General features: G+C 33.9%; 2 protein-coding genes across 2 annotated transcripts in view; both read right to left on the bottom strand.

The window, feature by feature from the left end:
- Positions 1-17,841, bottom strand: part of tmtc2b (transmembrane O-mannosyltransferase targeting cadherins 2b) — a 181,425-nt gene extending 163,584 nt beyond the window's left edge. The window contains exons 1-3 of the mRNA XM_073850203.1: positions 17,783-17,841; positions 15,823-15,953; positions 13,501-13,583 (exon numbers count right to left, since the gene is read on the bottom strand). Coding sequence (XP_073706304.1) covers positions 13,501-13,583; positions 15,823-15,953; positions 17,783-17,841 — 273 coding nt within the window. The remainder of the gene's footprint in view (positions 1-13,500; positions 13,584-15,822; positions 15,954-17,782) is intronic.
- Positions 17,842-17,964: 123 nt separating this feature from the next.
- LOC141345341 (gigaxonin-like) overlaps positions 17,965-23,204 on the bottom strand; it is a 41,626-nt gene continuing 36,386 nt past the window's right edge. The window contains exon 11 of the mRNA XM_073850202.1: positions 17,965-18,066. Coding sequence (XP_073706303.1) covers positions 17,965-18,066 — 102 coding nt within the window. The remainder of the gene's footprint in view (positions 18,067-23,204) is intronic.

The following is a 23,204-nucleotide window of genomic DNA, read 5'->3' as shown; positions in this document are numbered from 1 at the left end:
TCTCTCTGTACAGAGGTTAAGCCTCTCTCAGCAGGATGTGTGGAGGCACTTCAGCGCCGTCCACAACGCTCGGTCAGGTTAATCGGATAATCCCATTCCCGTTTTGTGATCAAGAATGATCACAGATACAGCTGAGGAAACATTGACGTGGCCAAAATTATTATAACACTAGTATTTTTACCAGCTAAAAAATGGTTTTAAGTCAATTATTTCTATCTTTTGCTGTAGTGTGTCATTAGGAAATATCAGTTTACATTTCCAAACATTCACTTTGCCATTAAAGGGGTCATCAGATGCAAAACTCACTTTTACATGTTGTTTGATCATTAATGTTTGTTTTAGCTCACTCTCAGCTTCTTGTCGGCGTGATAACATATCGACAGAGGCCACTCCCACGATAGACATGAGCGCCGTAACTTAGACCGATCCTCACCGAGCTGAAACAGTCCAACTCTGATCGCTGTCGACTCAGGTGTCCAACTGTCGACTCAGGTGCAGGGGAAGACAAGAATGTCTCAGATTGAGCGATTGAGGTGTTCTGTTTTTGGATGTAATAATGAACATAGCAGTCATCATTTACTCCCGACATCTGAGACGCAGAGGATTAACGTTACTTTCGTTTTTGAAAGGAAAGTGCCGATCCCGATCTACATATGCTTCTATGTTCGAGCAAATCATTCGTGATGCAGCTTCACCCACAGCAAAAGTGAGTATAAGGGGTTTTTATGCATCTTTGCAAATAGCCTTTCTTAAAGATGTGCTAGTTAGCAAGTTTCGCAGCTAAACGCGGCTAAATGCAGCTAAAGTTAACATTACAGCTTGTCATCCCACGGCAGAGAGGGGCGGGGCAAGCAGAGCTCATTAGCATTTAAAAGAACATGCAACAGAGTAGCTCGCTCTAAAAAGGGCTGATCTTGACAAGGTAACACTACCATTGAGAAATTTTAACCAACGTATGTTATAGACTTCTCATTAAGACCCTAAAGAATCATATCAACTTGTGGAAAATGGGCATCTGATGACCCCTTTAATTGTTATAATCCAGTGATATTTTTGTTTGTCTGTCTGGAATGATATGAAGAAACAAAACAAACTGAGACAAACTAAATCCAGAAGAACTGTGGCAACATCTCTAAGGGTGTGTTCACACTTGTCATGTTTGGTTCGATTAAAACGAACTCGGGTGCGATTGCTCTGTTAGTGTGATTCATTGGAGTAAGTGTGAACGCTGCCATCCAAACCGCGGTGCACACTAAACAAGCGGACCGAGACCACTACAAATATGGGTCTTGGTCCGCTTCTAAATGAAAAAAGAAAATGAGCAGAGGGCAAACGTGAAGCAACAAGGAGGTAAAGTGCCTTTTTATGAGCTCTTTGTGAGTTTGCATGTTGTGAATATCAAATCATATGCATGCAACAATGAGCACTCTTAGTCCAGCAGACAGCATTGCGTGTATTTGACTTAAAGCGGCGATCAGCAGACCAATCAGTGAATGGGTACTTTGATGTCATACACCCGCAGCGCCATTTTAAGTCAAACGTACCTTTTCCTTTTGTTTGGAGTGTTCGGTGAGTTCTGTCACAAAATATTTGTCATTCAACCTAACCAATCAGGTTGTGAACGTATCACTATGCTTTTAGGTTCGGTATCTTGAGGTTCGCTGTCAAAAATGCCAGTGTGAACGCTAAGCGGACCAGGACCAAATGTATCATTTTCCTTTTTGGTCCGGACCAAATGAACAAAACGAACCGAACTACAAGTATGAACACACCCTAAGATGCTTCAAGAAACCTACCTGCAAAACTACAGTACTGTTAAAAGTTGTAGGCACTGTAGGCAAAACTACTGTAAAATGAGGATGCTGTTTTTTTCTTTATCAATTAACTTCTATTAACTAAAATCAACATCAAGTGTGACCATCCTTTCCTTTTAAAGCAGCTTTTGCCCTAGGTGCACTTGCACATAGTTTTTCAGGTAGCTTTGCAGGTAGGTCTCTTGAAGCATCTTGAAAACATTGCCACAGTTCTTCTGGATTTAGTCTCAGTTTGTTTTGTTTCTTCATGTCATTCTAGACAGACTGGATGGCTGTCAGACTCATTGTGCAAACAAAAATCTCACTGGATTATTACAATTAATGGCAAAATGAATTTTTGGAAATGTAAACTGACATTTCCTACTGACACACTATAACAAAAGATAGAAATAACTTACTTAAAATAATTTTTTAGCTATTAAAAATACTAGTGTTCTAATAATTTTGGCCACCACTGTATCTTTGCCTTTTGGTCAAAGGAGTAGCTTTCGTAGTCTAACTATACTCCACCCATACTGCAAACGCAAACAAGTTTAGATTAAGACATGTATGGCGCATAGACAGTCCCTCTCAAACACATGACATCTGTTGCCGCCCATGTATTCCATTCGATTAATGCGCTGAATGAATTAAATCAGCACTTCAGCATCTGGGGGGGTTTCCCTCCAGCTTCTGTAGAATAATTAAATGAGTGAGGGGAGAGAGAAAGAGAAGACAGAAGAGGGACCAGAGGAGGTTGACGGAGTGTGTGCATTCCTAGAGCTTAACTCTTATTAAATATTCAAGTCACGCAAAGTGGGTTAAAACCTCACACAGTACGCACATTCAGTTCTGCTCAGTGGCCACAAGCATTTGGGATTTGTGGCCGAATGCAGCTAATCTCGGCACACAATGTCCTGCATCGCTCGGTTTTCCTGCCAAAATCTGGGCTATGGAAACAGCAGAGGTAAAATATGTCCAAAACCCTCTGTATTCACTCTACAACCGTAAAAGAACTGTTAAAAGATGGCGCTTAAGTCAAAATCAGATTGATACGTCAGAACGTTGTGGTACTCTCGTTAACGCATGTTGAAGACTTCTGAGAGCACAAAAAGTATTCTCATAGCTTCATAAAATTATGGTTGAACCACTGATGTCACATGGACTATTTTAACAATATCCTTACTACCTTTCTGGGCCTTGAACGTGGCATTTGCATTGCTGTCTATGCAGAGTCAGAAAGCTGTTAGATTTAATCAAATATCTTAATTTGTGTTCTAAGATGAGCGAAGGTTTTACAGGTTTGGATTGACATGAGGATGAGTAATTAATGACATTATTTTGTCTTTTTATTCAATCATATTTAACTGAAAACTCTTTCGCTCATGCTATGTCTGCATAGTACATTAATGGTTTCCATGAAAGTTCCCTTTTAACACCCCAATGGGCATCCTTACCAACAAACAGGTGTTTCTACTTTAATGCACAAGGTGGAGAAGAGCCGCAAGCATGTAGAAGATTTGCGCTCCTCTTGCAAGTCTTTATCACTTCAAACAACACTCGGAAAAGACGAGTGAGCTTGGATTGCGGATAACCCTACTTCACATGCAAGCTCCGTTCTTTATGAGGTGCAAAGCGGAGTATTATTTCGACTTCCTCATCCCCTCTCCTCCCTTTCCCTGGCTCAGGGCTTCTTAAACCCAAAGAATAATACACATATAGAGATTTTATGATTTGAAAAGTGTAGGTGCAATTGACCAAACCCTGCTTTGGCTGTGAGTGTTATTGCTGGAAGGCGAACGGTGCCAGGTATGGTAAGGCTCAGCGCATGAAAACACAGGATTTGGATCGGTTGTGTTCCAAGAAAGCAGCTGCTTTAACAGTTCCTTATTGAAGTCTACAGAGGAATAAAAAAGCCTTAAACACTCTGAAATACCTCACACTTGACGACCATCGTGACTGTTATAGACTCGTCTCCTGAAAAACCGGCTACTTGCTTTGACAAAAAGCATGCTATGTTTCCATCTTCAACTTTTTCAGCCAGAATACTTCAGAAAACATTCTGTGTTGCTCAAACAACCACCAAAAGCAAAAAAAAAAAAAACATTAAAAAGTACACTGGTCACAAACATCATTCAATCCGGCATCTGGTTATAAAATGCAAATTGGCTGTGCAGAAACTGAACTCTCCAGTTGTTACACTGGCCACCGTGCCAAACCCCATTATCCTTACCAGTTTCAGATCTCTTTTCAATACTAACAGTTTTCAGCAACCATCATATTACTTATGAAACACAAGCTAGGCTTTCAGGGACCACTACTGTTTGCCGTAGGCCTGATGGTATTATACCTCATTAAAGCAGCAAACATCATAAGCCTTCATTTGCAGAAAGGATAAAAAGGATGAACTACATTCAGTTGGGTTTGCATTTGTGATGAATAGAGAAACAAACTGTGGCCCTTTCCAAGGGCTTTACTCTATTTTGTTTTGTTTATTTTTTTAAACACTCTCCAAGTACAGTTTTTATGCAAAATGATGAACAAATATAAAAACTTTCAATTAAGACGAGATATGTCGCAAGAACATTACAAGCATGTGTTTCATGATACATGTTTTTGTGCTAAACTACTAAACTACTATTACTACTACTAAAAAAGTTAGCTTTAGCAATTTTAGAAGTCATTTTTTAGTAAATAGCAAATTATATATAAACTACCAGTCAAGTTTTTGAACAGTACAAATTTTTAGATTTTAAGAATTTTCTGCTCACAAAGCCTGCATTTATTTGATTCAAAGTACAGCAAAAACGGTACAATTTTGCAATATTTTTACTATTTAAAATAACTGTTTTCTATTTGAATATATTTTTTAATTAAATTTATTCCAGTGATTTCAAAGATGAATTATTAGCATCATTACTCCAGTACTCCAGTCCATTCTAATATTCTGATTTGCTGCTAAAAAACATTTATTATTATTATTACTACTACTACGTTGAAAACAGCCGAGTCGAATGTTTTTGAATAGAACGTACAGAAGAAAATCTGAAATAGAAATCTTTTGTAACATTATAAATGTCTTTATTATTACTTTTGATCAATTTAAAGCATCCTTTCTAAACAGAAGTAATCATTTATATAATTTATTTCACAGAATTATAACTCCAAGCTTTAGAATGGTATAGTGTATAATGTTAAAAAAGCTTTTTATTTTAGAAAAATGCTGATCTTTGGATCTTTCTTTTCATTAAAGAATCCTGAAAAAAACATGTACTCAACTGTTTTAAACATTGATAATAAATGTTTCTTGAACAGCAAAACAGCATATTAGAATGATTTCTGAAGGATCATGTGACACTGAAGACTAGAGTAATGATGCTGAAATGTCAGCTTTAATCACAGGAATAAATTACATTTTAAAATATATCCAAATAGAGAGCAGTTATTTTAAATAGTAAAAATAATTCACAATATTACCGTTTTTGCTGATCAAATAAATGGCTTGGTCAGAAGAAGTGACTTTCTTTAAAAAAACATTACAAATCTTACTGTTCAAAAACTTTTGACTGGTAGTGTATTTTAACAATTAATTAAACACAGACTCTACTTTTTGTCTTAGTTCTTAATAATTACTAAATTAAGAACCTAAAATGACCCAAATCTGTCCCGAATCCTAAACATGCAAAAACAAAGCGGATATGGCATTTAGCTGCCATTAAAAGCTCAGCTGGATCCACTACAGCGATCCTTCCTAATTACCAGCGCTGTCCTCAGCTTTGCTGTCAGCCTGTTGGACAAACAGGGCTGTTGTCCTTCAACATTCATTTGAAAGTGTTTTTGTGTCTTTGAGGAGCAGTCTCTCTGAAGGCCGGCCAGGAGATGGTTCGCCCCAGGCAGGCCAATCACAGTTAAAGTGGGTTAGAACACAGACAGTGCCTTAATTATTCCACCGCATTGATGGCCTCTGCAACCGTCACCTCACGCACAATCAGAGCCAATACCGGCAGAACGGATAGGAACTAATCTGGCCGATTTCAGCCCCGCTGCCATTGATTCATCCTTTCCAATTAGATAATGGAGGACAATGGATAGAACGCCCGAGTCCAAGCATTTATTGAGAACAGCGATGGCGATGACCTCCTTTGATCAATATAGAGTGCAAAGGCCTAAAGGACCGTTCAGCGCTGGCCAACATCCAAGTCAGCAACTAATGGACATACTTTTCCTCAGCAATGACCTAGCGGCAGCCAAAAAGCACTATTCGACCACATGAATTATTTCTAGAAAAGCACATACTTAGAAGCAACAATAGACTTTTTTCCCAGTTTCCCAATAAAATGACAGCTAAACAGCTTTGAACCAACCAAAATAAACAGTCTTTCGAATTCTCGCAGCAGATGTGAACGCACCGGATGGACACTTGTGGTTTGTCTCAACATAGTGATTAGAGTCAAAATAAACCCCAGCCAATAAAAAACACAATCTAGGGACTACAAAATGAGGACATTTTGTGGTTTATAACTGGTTTGAAGTTGGGAATCAATGCCGAGACAAAAAGCGTTGGTTTTATTGGTTGGTTGGTTGATTCATCAATGTTTCATCCCAAGCTAACACCACAAACACATCCTGATGGGTACAACAATCCTTACTTTTCAACTACACAATGGCTGAACATACAATTAAAAATGCCTCGCCAAACCATAAATAAGCATGCAGAATCAAGACTTGGCATGCTTCTTTGTCGGATGCTCAAGACGTTTATCACTGCTTTTTAGAAATGACAATAACTGGCTTATATTACACTTGTGGAACCACAGACTGTGAATACCCATAAATCTGAGTTGAAGGAGTAATAGCAAAGGAGAGCTGAAAGATGGTGTCAAAAATATATTTTTTTTCCCCACAACTACCTATTATCAACATGACAGGATTGCCAAACCCAGTAATTCCCTAGACAAAATACTATCTTAACACAATAGTGACATACCACAAAAACGCTCTCAAATGCAGAGCTATATGAAAAAAAAATACATCTGGAGACAGAGATCATTTGGCAGTTATAGCATCTTTCTAATGGTAGGATGGCAGTAGTCTAAAAAGCCAAGTCAGAAATGTTTTTTTTTTTAAATTGAATCAAAGGATTTCAATGATTTCCATGTAATTTTGGATATATGAGCCCTTGTGGCTTTGCTGAGCTTGTGTTATGTTACTTTTTCCCTTCTAAATACATTTATGCAATCCAAATATATCATACTGTTCACAGACGTAACAAATTTGAAAAAAGGGTTTAGGTCAGATCAAACGAAAATGCTATAAAAAAAAACTTTTTATCCAATATGTTATAGCACATATAAAAAAGGGGGACTCCAAAGTCATGCTTTTGCTGTGCCATAAAAGAACCATTTTTGATCCCCCTAAGAACCTTTCAGTGAACATTTTAAAAACCTAAAGAATCTTTTTTCCACTATAAAGAACCTCTTCTACATTTAAAAGTTTCCATGGATGTTCAAGGCTTTTCATGGAACTCTTCATGGGTATGTCCATTCTTTCTTTAGGGATAGTTCACCCAAAAATTAAAATTGGATGTTTATCTGATTACCCCCAGGGCATCCTAGATGTAGGTGACTTTGTTTCTTCAGTAGAACACAAAGATTTTTAACTCAAACCATTGCAGTCTGTCAGTCATATAATGACAGCCAATGGGCTCCACTGCTTTGAGAGTAAAAAAAAAAAAAAAAAAAAACAGACACAGACAAAACCCAAATTAAACCCTGTGGCTTGTGACGATAAATTGAGTCACCTATATCTTGGATACCCTGGGGGTAAGCAGATTTTTGGGTGAACTATCCCTTTCAAAGTTTCCATGGATGTTTAAGGTTCTTCATGGAACCAATGCTAATAAAGAACTTTTATTTTTAAGAGTGTATGTCCATTCTTTCTTCCTTAATAACAATAAATTGTAACTTAATGGAATCGTTAAAGACCAGAATACTCAAGTGGAACTGCAATCAGAACTAAAGTCATTAAATTCTTTATAACTCCCATCCCTAGTCACAAAGTAACCAAAAGAGTGAAGATGTCATTTTCAAAAGTCAGCCAAAGTCAAGCACCATCAATCAACAGCTACATCGTCCTCCTCTTATTTTCCTCAGTAGGACTATAAATGCAAAATGCAGACATCATGCCTGTAGCCACCTACTATCTAATCTAGATCACTCTAGAAGAGCCTTCTTAGTGTGCCAAATGTTTGAAGTACTTCAAGTTATGCATATGATCCCTTGTACTTTTAGTAAACAAACTCTGAGTGACTTTAAACCGTGACAGTGAAAGAGAAACAAAAGAAAGTTAAGAATTGTGGGTGAAAAACTCAAATAGTGACCAGGGAATTTCACGGTAAGACGTAGGACTTTCATGGAAGGGGCTTGTCAAGTTCACATTCATCCCTCACAGCTGGAAATGCTTGTGGTGCTCTAAATAAATTCAATAGCTGATCTCAATTTAACCCTGGAGAAAGTCAGCATTGGACTTTGCAAGAACTGTACTAATGTTTCGTTTTTCTCACTGAAGCTACAGTTTATAAATCACAGACTGACCCATAACATGGATGTCAAAAAAGCAATGTTTTGTAGCAATGTAGCAGTACTTTGGTATTCATAAGGATACTACAAATACAGTTGAAGTCAAACTACTATTACAGAAGGTTTAAACTCTCACTGATGCTTTAGAAAGAAAAACCATGCATTAAGAGCTGGGGGTGAAAACTTTTGGAATTTGAAGATCAAATATGCGTTATGGTTAATAAAGATAACATCTATTTGAAAATTTGGAGATATGAGTTCCAGCAGCCATTCAGCGCTCATGAACCCACTGAGAGCAGCCTTACCTCAGTCAGTTCTTCTGGGATTTGCCGCTGGGTCTGATGTTTCTATAGTGGTAAAACATGAAATATCGAAAATGAATATAATTCATTTTGGGTAAATCTAGCAGGCAATCTTTGGTCTCATTAATCTATTATTTGTTCCAGTGCAAACAGTTTTGGCTGAGGGCAAAGTACTGTATAAAGTTGCTAACTGTGTGATATTTCTCATATAAATACTGTATATATAAACTCTAAAATTAAAACAACTAAAAAAAAATAACATTAACCCTTTTAAAAAAAGGCTTGTATGTAAAGATGTACCTGCCACAAAAAAGCAAGAAAGGAAAAAGGAATTTAGCCTTTCTATAGTCAATGCTAATTTCTGGAAATTCTTTGAAACTGTTTTCAAAATGACATTTTATTATTGTGACAACCCAAATTACATTTAGAGATAAACAAATAACTTTAGAGATAACAGAGTTTAATCTATAGTGTGCTGTCTCTTCTCAACAACTGAACTTTATCTCAAGCCATCATCTTGATGTAGGCTTTCAAGCTCAACAAGGAGATTTACTTTCAACAAATATGTTTCCAAGTAACATTCTCCTGTGAACATAACGACATTACACAACAGGTTTCAGTTATAGTTCGGCCTGTTCCAACAGGCAGAACCCCGTGGCAATGATAATCAAGATGTTTCTCGTGTTGTTTTTCTTCTGTTGTAAACACAAATTACGAAAAGTAAGCCCTCCGCGGTGTGCGAAAGTAAAAAACGCGAGAGAGATTGAAAGTTTTCTCTCAGTCCCAGACAGGGTGTCACTACGGGGATTTAATCTAGTTTATCGTAAAAGCCTGAGACCATAACAGCTGCCATGGCACGTTCATTCAGTGGGTGCTACTGCATATTAAACATAGCCAAATAAGAGAGTAAACACAGCTTATTTTTTTCTAAAAACTCACTTATGCTGATTAGCATACATGTTTAAGTATAGTTTCCATTATATAACGAGTGAATCCCTTTGGTTAAACGCAATTGATAGGGCATAATGTGAAAGTACAGCAAAGCCAAGTCAAGCAGCTCCATCAAGACCAGACCTAAAAGAAAGACAATCCGGGCCAATGGATGATTAAAGCATTTAAACAGAGCTTAAATTTAATATTAACCAAAGACAAGCGTTACAAGAGCTGAAACCAAACCCTGTGAAAAGCCATGCGCCTCTGTGGGTTCTGAGGTTATAGATTTCGGAGGGAGCTGCTATTTCAAATGGATCTTTCCGCTATAAATCAGATACGGTCTAAGTAAGACAAATAACTCTTCAGTGCTCTTTATGCTGCACAGACACCATCCAATTTAACTTGAGATACTTCAAAGTGACTGGAACGTCGACTCGAACGTGCCCGCTTGGGTGAAGGCAGGAATGGAAAAATCTGCAGCCAGCGCCGGTCAAGCCATCAGCGTGACTCCGGCAGCATAACACACAGGATTGGTATTGTTCGTTGAAACGTAAATATCCTGGCTTCCAGATGAGATCATATTTAATCATTCAAATACAATGGAAGTCTGAAAGCAGCACTGAGAGATAATTAGTAGGATTCATTTATAATGGAGCTGATAAAGTGCTTCTAGACAATGTGTAGCAGCTGTGGATGATTAATTTTAACATTAGCTTTGAAATGAATGCTCCACCCAAGAAGGCAAGATTATGTAATAATTATAGTTGAAGATATTGACTGACAAGGCTTGAAATAAGGTAGCTTAAAATAACAAACGTAAAAAGCCTGGATCATGTCTGAATGTGTGAAAGACATTGCAATTTTAGGATTAAGAGTTTTCAAACTCTGACTACACCTCAAAACCAGATTCAAATTTCAAAACTCAAGTCGAGTGCCTGGCAAGAGAGATATGGCAAATATGACATGCTTGGCATAGTGCAGTCTCAATCTCTGTCTGGCACGGGTAAAATAAGTTGACACGGAAGAGAAGAAACTGTTGAATAAAGTCAGTATTTTAGTTTTCTTTGCACACAAAAAGTATTCTCAAAGCTTGATAACATTACGGTTAAACCACTGATGTATTTTAACTATGTTCTTACTACGTTTCTGGGCCTTGAACATGTCTATGTACACTGTAAAAAGTTTTCACCAGATTCAACTTAAAAACCTAAAGTTCAGCAGCTGCCTTAAAATTTTAAGTTAAATCAGCTTAAAACTTCAAGTCATTTTAACTTATTACAATAAAAATTAGTTGATTTAACTTGTGAGTTGAAATTATTTAAGTTGATTTAACTTAAAATTTTAAGGCAGCTGCTACGCTAAAGTTTTTAAGTTGAAACTGGTGAAAACTTTTTACAGTGTAGGATCTAGAAAGCTCTCGGATTTGATCAAAATCTCAATTTGTGTTCCGAAAAGGAACAAACTTCCTCGAAGTTTTAATTTTTGGGTGAACTATCCTTTTCATTTCTAAAGGATAAATTCAAGCCCGCTTTGTAATTTTTCAAGCTTAATATCTTGTTTTGGTCTTGAGTAGGGGTGTGTGATATAGATCGTCTGCGATAATATCGTAATTGTTGTTTTAACGATGTGCGATTTGACATTATCGAGTATATTGCAAAAAACAAACAAAATACCTACAGAGTGCACGCACTGCATAACCTTACATCACCTGATGAAGTCTAGTTAGTACAGTACGCATTTAGAGTGCGTTGTTTCACTGCATGATTCAGTCTAAAATTAATTTAGAATGATCACATAATTCAATATATGGCGGCAGAAAATGTATATATTTATATAATTTCATACAGTTAATCAATATCACATTAGGAGTGCTGTTTTTTCCTTCAAAAATCAGCATGACTACAAATGTGATATTGATTTTATGCAACAGTTCAATAAACAAGAAGTTAATATTAAAAGACTTATGTTATAGACAGCATAATTCCTGTTTTTGCCCAATTTCGCCAACCAAAAATCATTCCAAACACAGCCACAGCACTGTTTTGCTTCTCTGAGCAACATGATGGTGTTTCGTTCTTGAATGAATCAACCGTTTAAATGATTTGGTTCAGTCGCAATGACTTACTTATTAATAGCGACTTGATGCCGCCTATTGGCGGTTTTAATTTCACATTCAAAATATATTTTGACTTTTAAAATGATTTCAAATATAGCGGCATTAACGTGAAAATACATCTAAATGCCACTTCATATGCAACTTCTGCAAAAATGTATTTTGTTGATACTGATTTAATTAGTTTGGTAACAGCCTAAATGTATTATTATTAATTGACTGATTAAATGTAAGAATTTGACTTAAAAGATGATGCACAGGTTTAAAAAAAAATGCTCAAAAGGTTCTAATAAAAACGCCCATAAAAGGTAAAAATCAATTTAAACTTTTTGGAAAATCACTGCTGTGAACTGGCCACACAGAATATGAAGAATATCAAAAACTTTAGGACTTAAGGATGGTAGTCCTCAAAGGAGTAGTTCACTTTCAGAACAAACATTTACAGATAATGTCCTCACCCCCTTGTCATTCTGGATGTTCATGTCTTTCTTTCTTCAGTTGTAAGGAAATTATGTTTTTTGAGTAAAACATTTGGATTTCTCTCCATATAATGGACTTCTATGCTGCCCCCGAGTTTGAACTTCCAAAATGCAGCTTCAAAGGGCTCTAAACCTTCTCAGCCAAGGAAAATAGGGTCTTATCTAGCAAAATGATGGGTTATTGTCTAAAAATAAATAAATAAATAGACTATTTTTATTCATTTTAACCTCAAATGCTTGTCTTGTCTAGCTCGGCAAGACGAGCATTTGAGATTAAATTGAAGCTGCATTGAAGCTGCATTTAAACTGCATTTTGGAAGTTCAAACTCGGGGGCACCTTAGAAGTCCATTATATGGAGAGAAATCCTGAAATGTTCGACTGAAGAAAGAAAGACATGAACATCTTGGATGACAAGGGGGTGAGTACATTATCTGTATATTCTTGTTCTGAAAGGGATCATCATCTAATTATCGTTATTGACAAAATCCAAGAAAAAAAAAATCAAGATAATATTTTTTTGTCAGTGTCGCACATTCCTAGTCTTGAGCAACTGAGTGAAAGCTCACTCATAATACTTAAAAAGATCCTTGCTCATCACCGGCAGCTAGTATAACCTACAAAAAGAGTCACAGAATGAATTGCCAAACAAAATGAACAGTCATTTTGGTGCCTTGAAAAGATTCAAGTCAAAGCAATGAATAAAATCCCCTATTTAATGCTCTTCTGGGACTAGGTTGAAAAATTGATGTAGTAATAAACGCAATCACACCCGGAGATGTTAAGCCCTTCAGTGAAGCTGACAACAATTTAGAATCAATTTTGTTTGGGATCGACTCCCAGCCCTAGTTCCACTCCAAAAAACACACTTGATGACATCAGCAGAAGACACCGAGGATGCAACTGGGATATACTGAAGAATTCAAGGTCAGTGCAAATGTGGTTGGAAAGAAACCACCCAGTTCTTAAGCTCCACTTGAGCATGGGCATCACTAAGCAACGCCCAATGGAAACACGTCCTCTTGGGCTTGTGAGACCAAACTGGTCTTTCTTTTCTTAACAAATCTAGTTTTTTGGCTAATTGCCTTTTGAAGCTAGGAGCACGATGTGATTACATTTCAATCTAAGCTCGTGATTAACACAGATCTCTGTTTTTTCTCATGTCAAGCCATTACCGTGCAATTAAAGATAGATTTCGCCAGCAAACATTTGAGGGCAGGAGCCTGCCAATTCATCTTACTACAGACAAGCAGTATTAATCACAGAGACAATTAACACACCCACATGCATACACAAACACAAACCGTTCCCCAGACACAGTGCGCGGGAAAGATGCCTTTCCCAGACACATTACGTTGATGTGTCATCCAGGGCTGGAAAGTAGATGCTACAAGCAACAGATGATGTCACTTTATGGCAATCTGCAAACAATACAAGCATCAAAATCGACATCTGCCAAGCTCTTCATCAGTGGTTTTTGTAATAAATGTAAGAAGGGTTTCGACAGTCCATGCTATGAACTCATTATGCTGTAATATGACACAAAATGCTTTAAGATGTGATTTGAGACTCAAGTAAAATCCATTTCTGTTCATAACAGACAAACTGCATTACCAGGAAGCAACATCTCATCTTGACAGAGTGACTTCCATTACTGCATTAGATGTTTGGATGATGTACTTCCTGACCTTTAGAAACATAAGCAAGCAAGAGCCTGGTGACACAAGCTCAGATCCTGATCTCAAAACTTCCTGACCACCTTCCGGTTACTTCTTATCATCGTTTCCTGTACTCTTTCTACTTGCATAAATGAATGTAGCCAAAAAAGGCTGCATTTAAATGAACAAGAATACAGGGGAAAAAAACGGTATTATTAAATATTAGCAGAATTTAAAATAATGGTTTTCTATTTTAATATACTTTAAAATGTAATAGATTTTTTTTTATGCAAAGCTTTTTTTAGCATCATTATTCTAGTCTTTGTTGTTGTCAAATGATCCTTATGAAATTAGTACAATATGCTAATTTATTAGCAATGTTGAAACAGTTTTATTTATTTTTTTTGGAACCTGTGATACTTTTTCAGGATTCTTTGATGAATTAATAGTTAAGAAGAACAGCATTTATTAAAAAATCTAAAAGTTAAAAACTGTGGGGTCAGTATTTTTTTTTTCTTTTTTAAAAGAAATTAATACTTAGAAAAAGGATTTCCATTTTGAATGAATGCCGTTCTTTTTAACTTTTTATTATAAAAAGTTTATAGTAAAAAAAATAATTGGATCATTCAGATAATAACAAAGTATTAAGAATCAAGTGTAGGTAAACTTTTAAACGGGGTCATTTTTATAAATTCAACTATTATTATTTTTTCTTGTAGACTATATGTAAATGTCTTTTATGTGAAATATCTTATTCAGGTCAGTACTAAATAAAAAAAATAACATGCATTTTGTATGATCCCTCTTATTTTGCTAAAATAATTAACATTTTGCAGATCCCGCAAGGTGTATGTAAACTTTTGACATTTTTGACTTATGTTATGACAGTTTTCACAAAAGTAAAGCAGCATAACTATATTCTTTTTAAAAAACTGAAAAAAGTATCACAGGTTCCAAAAAAAATATTAAGCAGCACAATGGTTTCCAACATTGATAATAAATCAGCATATTAGAGTGATTTCTGAAGGATAATATGACACTGAAGACTGGAGTAATAACACAAACAATTTAAAATAAAAACTAGCTTTGCATCACAGGAATAAATTATATTTTAAAGTACATTCAAATAGAAAAAATATATTTTAAATTGTAAGAATATTTCACAATATTACTGTTTTTTTTCTGTATTTTTGATCAAACAAATGCAGCCTTGACGAGCATAAGAGACTGATCCCAAACTTCTGAACAGTAAAATATTTAAAATAAAATACTGATTAGATATACAAAGCAGTGACCAACACGACGGGTTAAGTCTTCATACTAAAACATTTACATTGTTTACAGAGGAGGATCATGGGGAATTACTCAAAAACACTTGTGTAATGTTGAACCTCACCACAAGGTTCAACAAAATCAATCACAAACAGTGACAGGCCAGCACAACTGAGAGTTTCCAAACAGTTCCTTTATTGAAGCCCTTGATGAGAAGATGGAAACTTTGAAGTTCTTGTGTTTGTCTCTCTGATGAGAACCATTGACATGGGCCTCAAACTTTTATAGCAGTCAATCACGCAAAAGCAAACACTTTCGATAAGCTGACGAGGGTCCGCATCATTTAAAATGGTTTTAATTAAATATGTTGACATTCTCAACATGTTGGCAGAGAAGCCGGTGGGGCTACATCTGGTGGTCCAGATTCCTTATGAGGACCTACTTATTGATTATGTAAAGATTCCAAACAAGTCATCAAGGACGTTTCTTCAGTGCTTAGTTTGTTATTCTTTAGACACTCAATCTAAACACACTTTTAGAGTCATTGGCTAATAAAACGACATTAATCTCAAATGTTCAGCAGAAGCAAGAACGTTGAATTACATTTAATAGTGAGGCAGGATCTGTAGCCAACCTGTCAAAAAGACACATGTATTCTCTCAAAGGCTAAATTTCCTTTGAGACCCAAAAATAAACCTTCACGAACTCCCCCATCCAGGAAAGGAAGACCCCACTCTGCCTGACTTCCCACTGGGCAAACTAAACAGTGTGTGAGTTCAAGAGCGAGGGAAAACTTCCCGTAGTTCCGTTTACTCGAGATCAATGCCCTGCAACATAACACAATACACAAAAGCGGTTCTTTATCTGCAGGAATGTCTGACTGGCCATCTTTTCACAGTGAAAGATTGTGGATATAAAACACGACAACTTTCCATTCGGTTTTATGACTGGTATTAGAACTAATTCGAAGGGTGAGAAGTGTGAAAATTGGCAGGCTGAACCTAATAAAGGCCTTTTATTCAGGGTTCAGGGCAAACAGTAGATGTTGGTATAGTGTCCGATAGGGAACGGTAAGTCAACACTAAAATAATAAAAATGTAATGATCAATGGTTAAGCTTGTCTTGGTTTGAATATGTACGGTCAAGCCAACCACAATGCAAATAATGGTGCGTGTTCATAACGGATATTACGGTAATCCCCAGGAAGGGCTCAAAGACTTCAATCACTGTTTACATAATTTTTCAATCTTTGATCTATTGTTTACCTTGTTATAATTCTTGCTATTTGTTTCTTTGATCTTTATTGTATTGATGACTGTTTCCTTAAAAATCTGAAACACAAGAAACCTTTAATGAGTTATAATTAAAGGCTAAATCTAATGTTTAGGGTTAGAGTAAGATTTTTGTTCAAAGTTTGGTGTCTGTAAGATTTTAATTAATACTTTTTAGAAATTTGATTAATTTTTACATTGTTACAAAAAAGTCCTATATAAAAAACTGTTGAAGTCAAAAGTTTACATACACCTTTTAATTTAATTATTTTAACAAAATAGGAGGGACCATACAAAATGCATGTTAGTTTTTATTTAGTACTGACATAAATAAGATTTTTCATATAGTCCATGATAGAAAATAATAGTTGAATTTGTAAAAATGACCATGTTCAAAAGTTTACATACACTTGATTCTTAATACTGTGCTGTTACCTGAATTATCCACTAGCTTTTTTTTGTGATAATTGTTCATGAGTCCCTTTTTTGTCCTGAACAGTTAAACTGCCTGCTATTCTTCAGAAAAATCCTTTAGGTCCCACAAATTCTTTGGTTTTTCAGCATTTCTGTGTATTTGAACCCTTTCCAACAATGACTATAATGCACCGTTTTTCCTTCTGAAGCATCAGTGAGCATTTGAACCTTTAATATTTGCATATGAGTCTCTCAGTTGTCCTCAGTGTGAAAAGATGGATCTCAAAATCATCCAGTCATTGTTGGAAAGGGTTCAAATACACAAAAATTGCTGGAAAACCAAAGAATTTGTGGAACCTGAAGGCTTTTTCTGAAGAACAGCGGGCAGTTTAACTGTACAGGACAAACAAGGGACTGTCTGATCCCTCTTATTTTGTTTAAATAATTAACATTTTGCAGATTTTGCGAGGTGTATGTAAACTTTTGACCTCAACTGTAAATGCAATTCTTTTGAACTTTCTATTGATCAAAGAATCCTTTAAAATTGTATTACGGTTTTTCACAACTATTTTTAACATTGATAATAATAAAGAAGATAATAATGTTTTTTGAACACCAAATCAGCATATTAGAAGATTTCTGAAGGACCATTTGAAGCATTTTAACACTCCTCTATAAAAGATACGGTTTGATTATTTAGCCATTTCATCTAAAATTGGTTTAGAGATGTGTAATTTCACTAGTATTGGTGTGGACTACTAAAATTACAATGTTCTGACAACCTTAATCCAGCCTGTCCCATAAACCAGCCTACAAATGCTCTTCCCTGCCATATTGCTGTTGATGTCAGAGTTAGATATGTTTGTATGCATTACAGTGATGACAGAAGAGATAACTTGGAAGTAGGACAACATGAGGGCTGTTCCAAAAGCAATGACTCAACCTCCAAGATGTTCTTTGCGATCACTCACAGCCAAAGAAAGCCTCCGTGACAGCTGCTGGATTTGATTTGCTCCCCTTCGACTCTCATTTCTACCAAAAACTTAACAAAACTAAAAAAAGAACAGACATCTCCGTGCAGGCTGTCTTGGTCTCCTCAGAGACTGATATTGCTATCACAGATCACAGACTGAAAAAAGAAGTTTGATGTCTGCTAGATGTTGAAAGACGGAAAACTGATGTCAAACAGCAAGTGTTGCTTTAGACGTTCAGATGTGTCCTCCATGGGGCCAATTAACAACTTTTCGGTGCCAGGCTGAGAGAAGACACATGCAGACAGCCAGCATGAGGGTACACAAATTTATCTCTATATATTACGCTCTAAACCTGGTTTGTCACTGGTTATTCAATCTTACAGACATTTCTTAAAAAAACTTTAGGTATACAAATTATAGTGATAGTTTACTCAAATGAAAACTGTCATCATTTACTCCTTCTAAAGTTGCGATTTCTTTCCCAGCCGTTTACCTTCCCAGACATATCTGACAGTTTTTGTCACTCAAGTGTGTTTTTAACATAAACTTGTGTGTATTTAACGTTTAAGCGCAGTAAGACATGAAAGTGAACTTAGTTTAGTACTCACATGCCGCTTTCTGTGCACGTGCTTCGGATGTGCACGTTTAGAAAAACCTATATTAGAATTTAAAACTGACATGGCTTTAAAACGCATGATTTTACTGCGATAGACGTGATAATCAAAACCAAACAGATGTTTTTTATCAGAGTATCTGAGGTATGAGCTGTAAAGGCATAGCCCTATTCTGGAAAAGGGGGCGGGGATCAGCAGCTCATTTGCATTTAAAGAGATATGCACAAAATTGAGCGTGTTTCTGCTTTGGCTCAAAATAGGTGTTTTTAAAGTTTTAAAGTCATGATGTATTGTCAAGTATGGTGACCCATACTCGAAATTGGCCCTCTGCATTTAACCCATCCAAGTGCACACACACAGCAGTGAGAAGTGAACAAACACACGCACACACACACACTGTTAACACACACCGGAGCAGTGGGCAGCCATTGCTCCAGCGCCCAGGGAGCAACTGGGGGTTCAGTGCCTTGCTCAAGGGCACTTCAGTCATGGTATTGAAGGTGGAAAGAGCACTGTTCATTCACAATCCCCACCGGTGTGGGAATCAAACCGGCAACCTTTGGGTTACTAGCCCAACTCTCTCACCATTAGGCCACGGCTGCCCCTTACAGTGATATAATGAATGATCTGTGGGCTATTTTGAATTGAAACCTCACAGACACATTCTGGGAACACCTTTTATTACATTGTGTAAAAAGCGGCATAATAGGTTGGGTTTGAGAGCAAGTGAATATAAGTGTGAGTAAATGACAAAATGTTCATTTTCAGATGAACTATCCCTTTAAATAGTGCTTTGAAAGACTAATTTACTAATGAAATGCTTATTTAGACATGACTTACTCACTTAATCTCTTCTACCATAGTTCTCAAATATCATTCGTCAGTGACGTCAAGCTTCACAGGTTCTCGCATGTCTCATGACCGTCATGGTAAATTTGAACTCAATGCAAGTTAAATGAGATTTGAGAACAGTGACATATGGGAAAATAAATTACATTTCAGTCTTTTCTTCACACAAAGCTATCATATGGATTTAGATGACATGTGGACACTTTCATCATGCTTTTATTGTTCTTCAGTAACCAAAAGAACAGCTAAACATTTATGACAAAACTTTTTTACCATGGAAAAAAGCAGAGGATGGGCAATGATGATAATATTTTATTTTAAGGGTGAATAGTGATCCAGGAGCACAAAACCAGTCTTAAGTAGCACGGGTATATAAATATACATATAAATGCATAGTCAAAATGATCGATTTTTCTTTTTATGCCAAAAATCATTAGGATAAAGTAAAGTTCATGTTCCATTAAAATACTTTGTAAATTTCCTACCATACATATATCCAAACTTAATTTTTGATTAGTAATATGCATTGCTAAGAACTTCATTTGGACAACTTTAAAGGTGATTTTAAATATTTTGATTTTTTTGCACCCTCAGATTCTAGTATTTTGGCCAAATATTGTCCTATCCTAACAAACCATACATCAATAGAAAGATTATTCAGCTTTCAGATGATGTATAAATCTCAATTTCAAAAAGGGTCACAATTATCCTTTTAAAGGATACTCGAATACAAATTATTATATTATAATAAACAAAACACCCATTTCCAAGAGATAATGGAAACTAGGTTGCCAGTACATAAAGACATGTCTGTGTTAATCATACCATTCAGACTTTAGATCATTCCTAAAACCTTTATTACTAAATACCCGAATCTAATCCTTCTATCCCCTTGATCTCTGTAAGAAACCAAACGGGCACTGCCCATCTGGCATGATGTCAGATATGGAAAGCAGACGGCTCACATGCCCTAGTTTGCTTACATGAGGTTGGCAAAGTCATCTCTGGCTTGCAAAGCCGGCCACAGGATTGCTGAATCAAAGGTAATCGCAATGATAAGATCAGTGTAGAGAGAGGACTGTGGAACTGAACCCTTAGAGAAATGAAAGCTTTACTGAGTCTGAGCCAAAGACAACATCATTTGTTGACTTTGCATAAATGCATTATAAGGTTTGCGCAAATATTTAAACATCTGAAAAAAAGAAAAAAAGAGGGAATGCTTGTCGGATTGCTGAAAGTCTTAGTAAAATGATTTCCATTTTACTGAGATTTACAGTAGCTCAACTGAATCACATGCTCTGCTTACTATAAGTGCAACAATTTTAAAAAGATACGTTTCATATGCGTTCCCGGACCACAAAACCAGTCGTAAGTCGCGCAAGTGTATTTGTAGCAATAGCCAAAAATACACTGTATGGGTCAAAATGATCGATTTTTCTTTTATGCCAAAAATCATTAGGATGTTAAGTAGAGATCATGTTCCATGAAGATATATTTTGTACATTTTCTTACTGTAAATATCTAAAATTAATTTTTGATTAGTAACATGCATTGCTAAGAACTTCATTTGGACAACTTTAAAGGCGAATTTCTCAATAATTATATTTATATAATTTTATATTGTTTTACATGTATTTTTTTTACTTTTTGAAAAATAAAATCTGTTTAACACACACATAAAAACTAATATAAATATTATAGAATTTAATTTAATTAATATAATTATTTTACTTATTTTATTTTCAAAATTTAAATAAAAATATAAAGGTATATAAATACATACAAATGTATAATTTATTTCTAAAAATGAAATTAAAACTAACTTACTCATTTAATTTTTTATTTTACCTTTTTATTGTACTGTTTCTATTTCCATATTTGAAATAAAAATATAATGTAAAGCTATATAAATACAAACAAATTTATAGATTTCCCTAAAAATGAAATTAAAACCCATTTACATATATAATTTTACATAATGTATACTTTTTTTGTAATACACACACATTAAATGTAATATAAATACTATAATTTAATTTCATTAATATAATTTATTTTACAGTTTTTATTTCCAAATAAAAAAAAACAAATAAATTAATGCAAGTCTATATAAATACATAATGTATAGATTTTTTCCAAAAATTAAAAGTAATTAATAAATTCTATAGTTGTACATAATGCATATTGTTTTGCTTTTCTTTCAAAATAAAATCTATTAAACACACATATAAAAAATATAAATATTATAGAATTATTTTAATTAATATAATTTTATTTTACCGTTTTAATTTTCACATTTTAAATGAAAATATAAATGTAAGGCTATAATTACATACAAAATGATTAACTGCCTAAAAAGTAGATACACAATCAATTGAAAAACGTAAATTAAATGATTAAAAAAATGAAATGGAAAATGGGGGGAAACATGCTTGTATTTTCAAGTTTTCTTAATAAAAATAATGTAACATGTAATCTGTAAACTACTTTACATATTAATATATTATAATTTACATATTATATTATTTAACACACACATCTATAAATTTTAATTTAATAAATATCATTTTATTATTTTTTATAAAAATGAAAAAAACGAATTTTTATATATATATATATATATATATATATATATATTTATACATATATATATTTAATTTTTAAATAAAATCTATTTAACACACACATCTATAAATTTTAATTTAATAAATATCATTTTATTATTTTTTATAAAAATGAAAAAAAACGAATTTATATATATATATATATATATATATATATATATATATATATATATATTTAATTTTTAAATAAAATCTATTTAACACACACATCTATAAATTTTTATTTAATAAATATCATTTTATTATTTTTTATAAAAATGAAAAAAACGAATTTTTATATATATATATATATATATTTATACATATATATATATATATATATATATATATATATGTATATATATATATATATATATATTTAATTTTTAAATAAAATCTATTTAACACACACATCTATAAATTTTAATTTAATAAATATCATTTTATTATTTTTTATAAAAATGAAAAAAAACGAATTTATATATATATATATATATATATATATATATATATATATATATATTTAATTTTTAAATAAAATCTATTTAACACACACATCTATAAATTTTTATTTAATAAATATCATTTTATTATTTTTTATAAAAATGAAAAAAAAAACGAATTTATATATATATATATATATATATATATTTTTTTTTTTTTTAATTTTTAAATAAAATCTATTTAACACACACATCTATAAATTTTAATTTAATAAATATCATTTTATTATTTTTTATAAAAATGAAAAAAACGAATTTATATATTTAATTTTTAAATAAAATCTATTTAACACACACATCTATAAATTTTAATTTAATAAATATCATTTTATTATTTTTTGTAAAAATAAAAAAAACGAATTTATATATATATATATATATATATATATATACATATATATATATATATATATATATATATATGTATGTAAATTCGTTTTTTTCATATATATTTATATATATTTAATTTTTAAATAAAATCTATTTAACACACATAAAAATAATAAATATATAATTGTATTTATTTATCACATTTTTTAAAAAATATATAATGTAAGGCTATATAAATTCTATCTATCCATCTACTATCTATCCATATCTAAATCTATCTATCTATCTATCTATCTATTACTAATTTAACACTATTTTGTATACCAGGTCTTTTTATTTCATATTTAAAGTTACATTCTTAACTAGAGGAACTTTCTATTTGTGTCATAGTGAAAATGCATTGATTTGTTCATACCTTAACTTACACTTCAGAAGAATATTAAACATCCAGTATACAATCCCTAAAATGCTCAAGTATAAGCAGGTGGCATGCACGGAAACAGACCACCACAAACAACAG

The sequence above is a fragment of the Garra rufa genome, chromosome 11 (genome assembly GCF_049309525.1).
Source record: "Garra rufa chromosome 11, GarRuf1.0, whole genome shotgun sequence".
NCBI lineage: Eukaryota > Metazoa > Chordata > Actinopteri > Cypriniformes > Cyprinidae > Garra > Garra rufa.
This window is presented reverse-complemented; position numbering and strand designations above follow the sequence as displayed.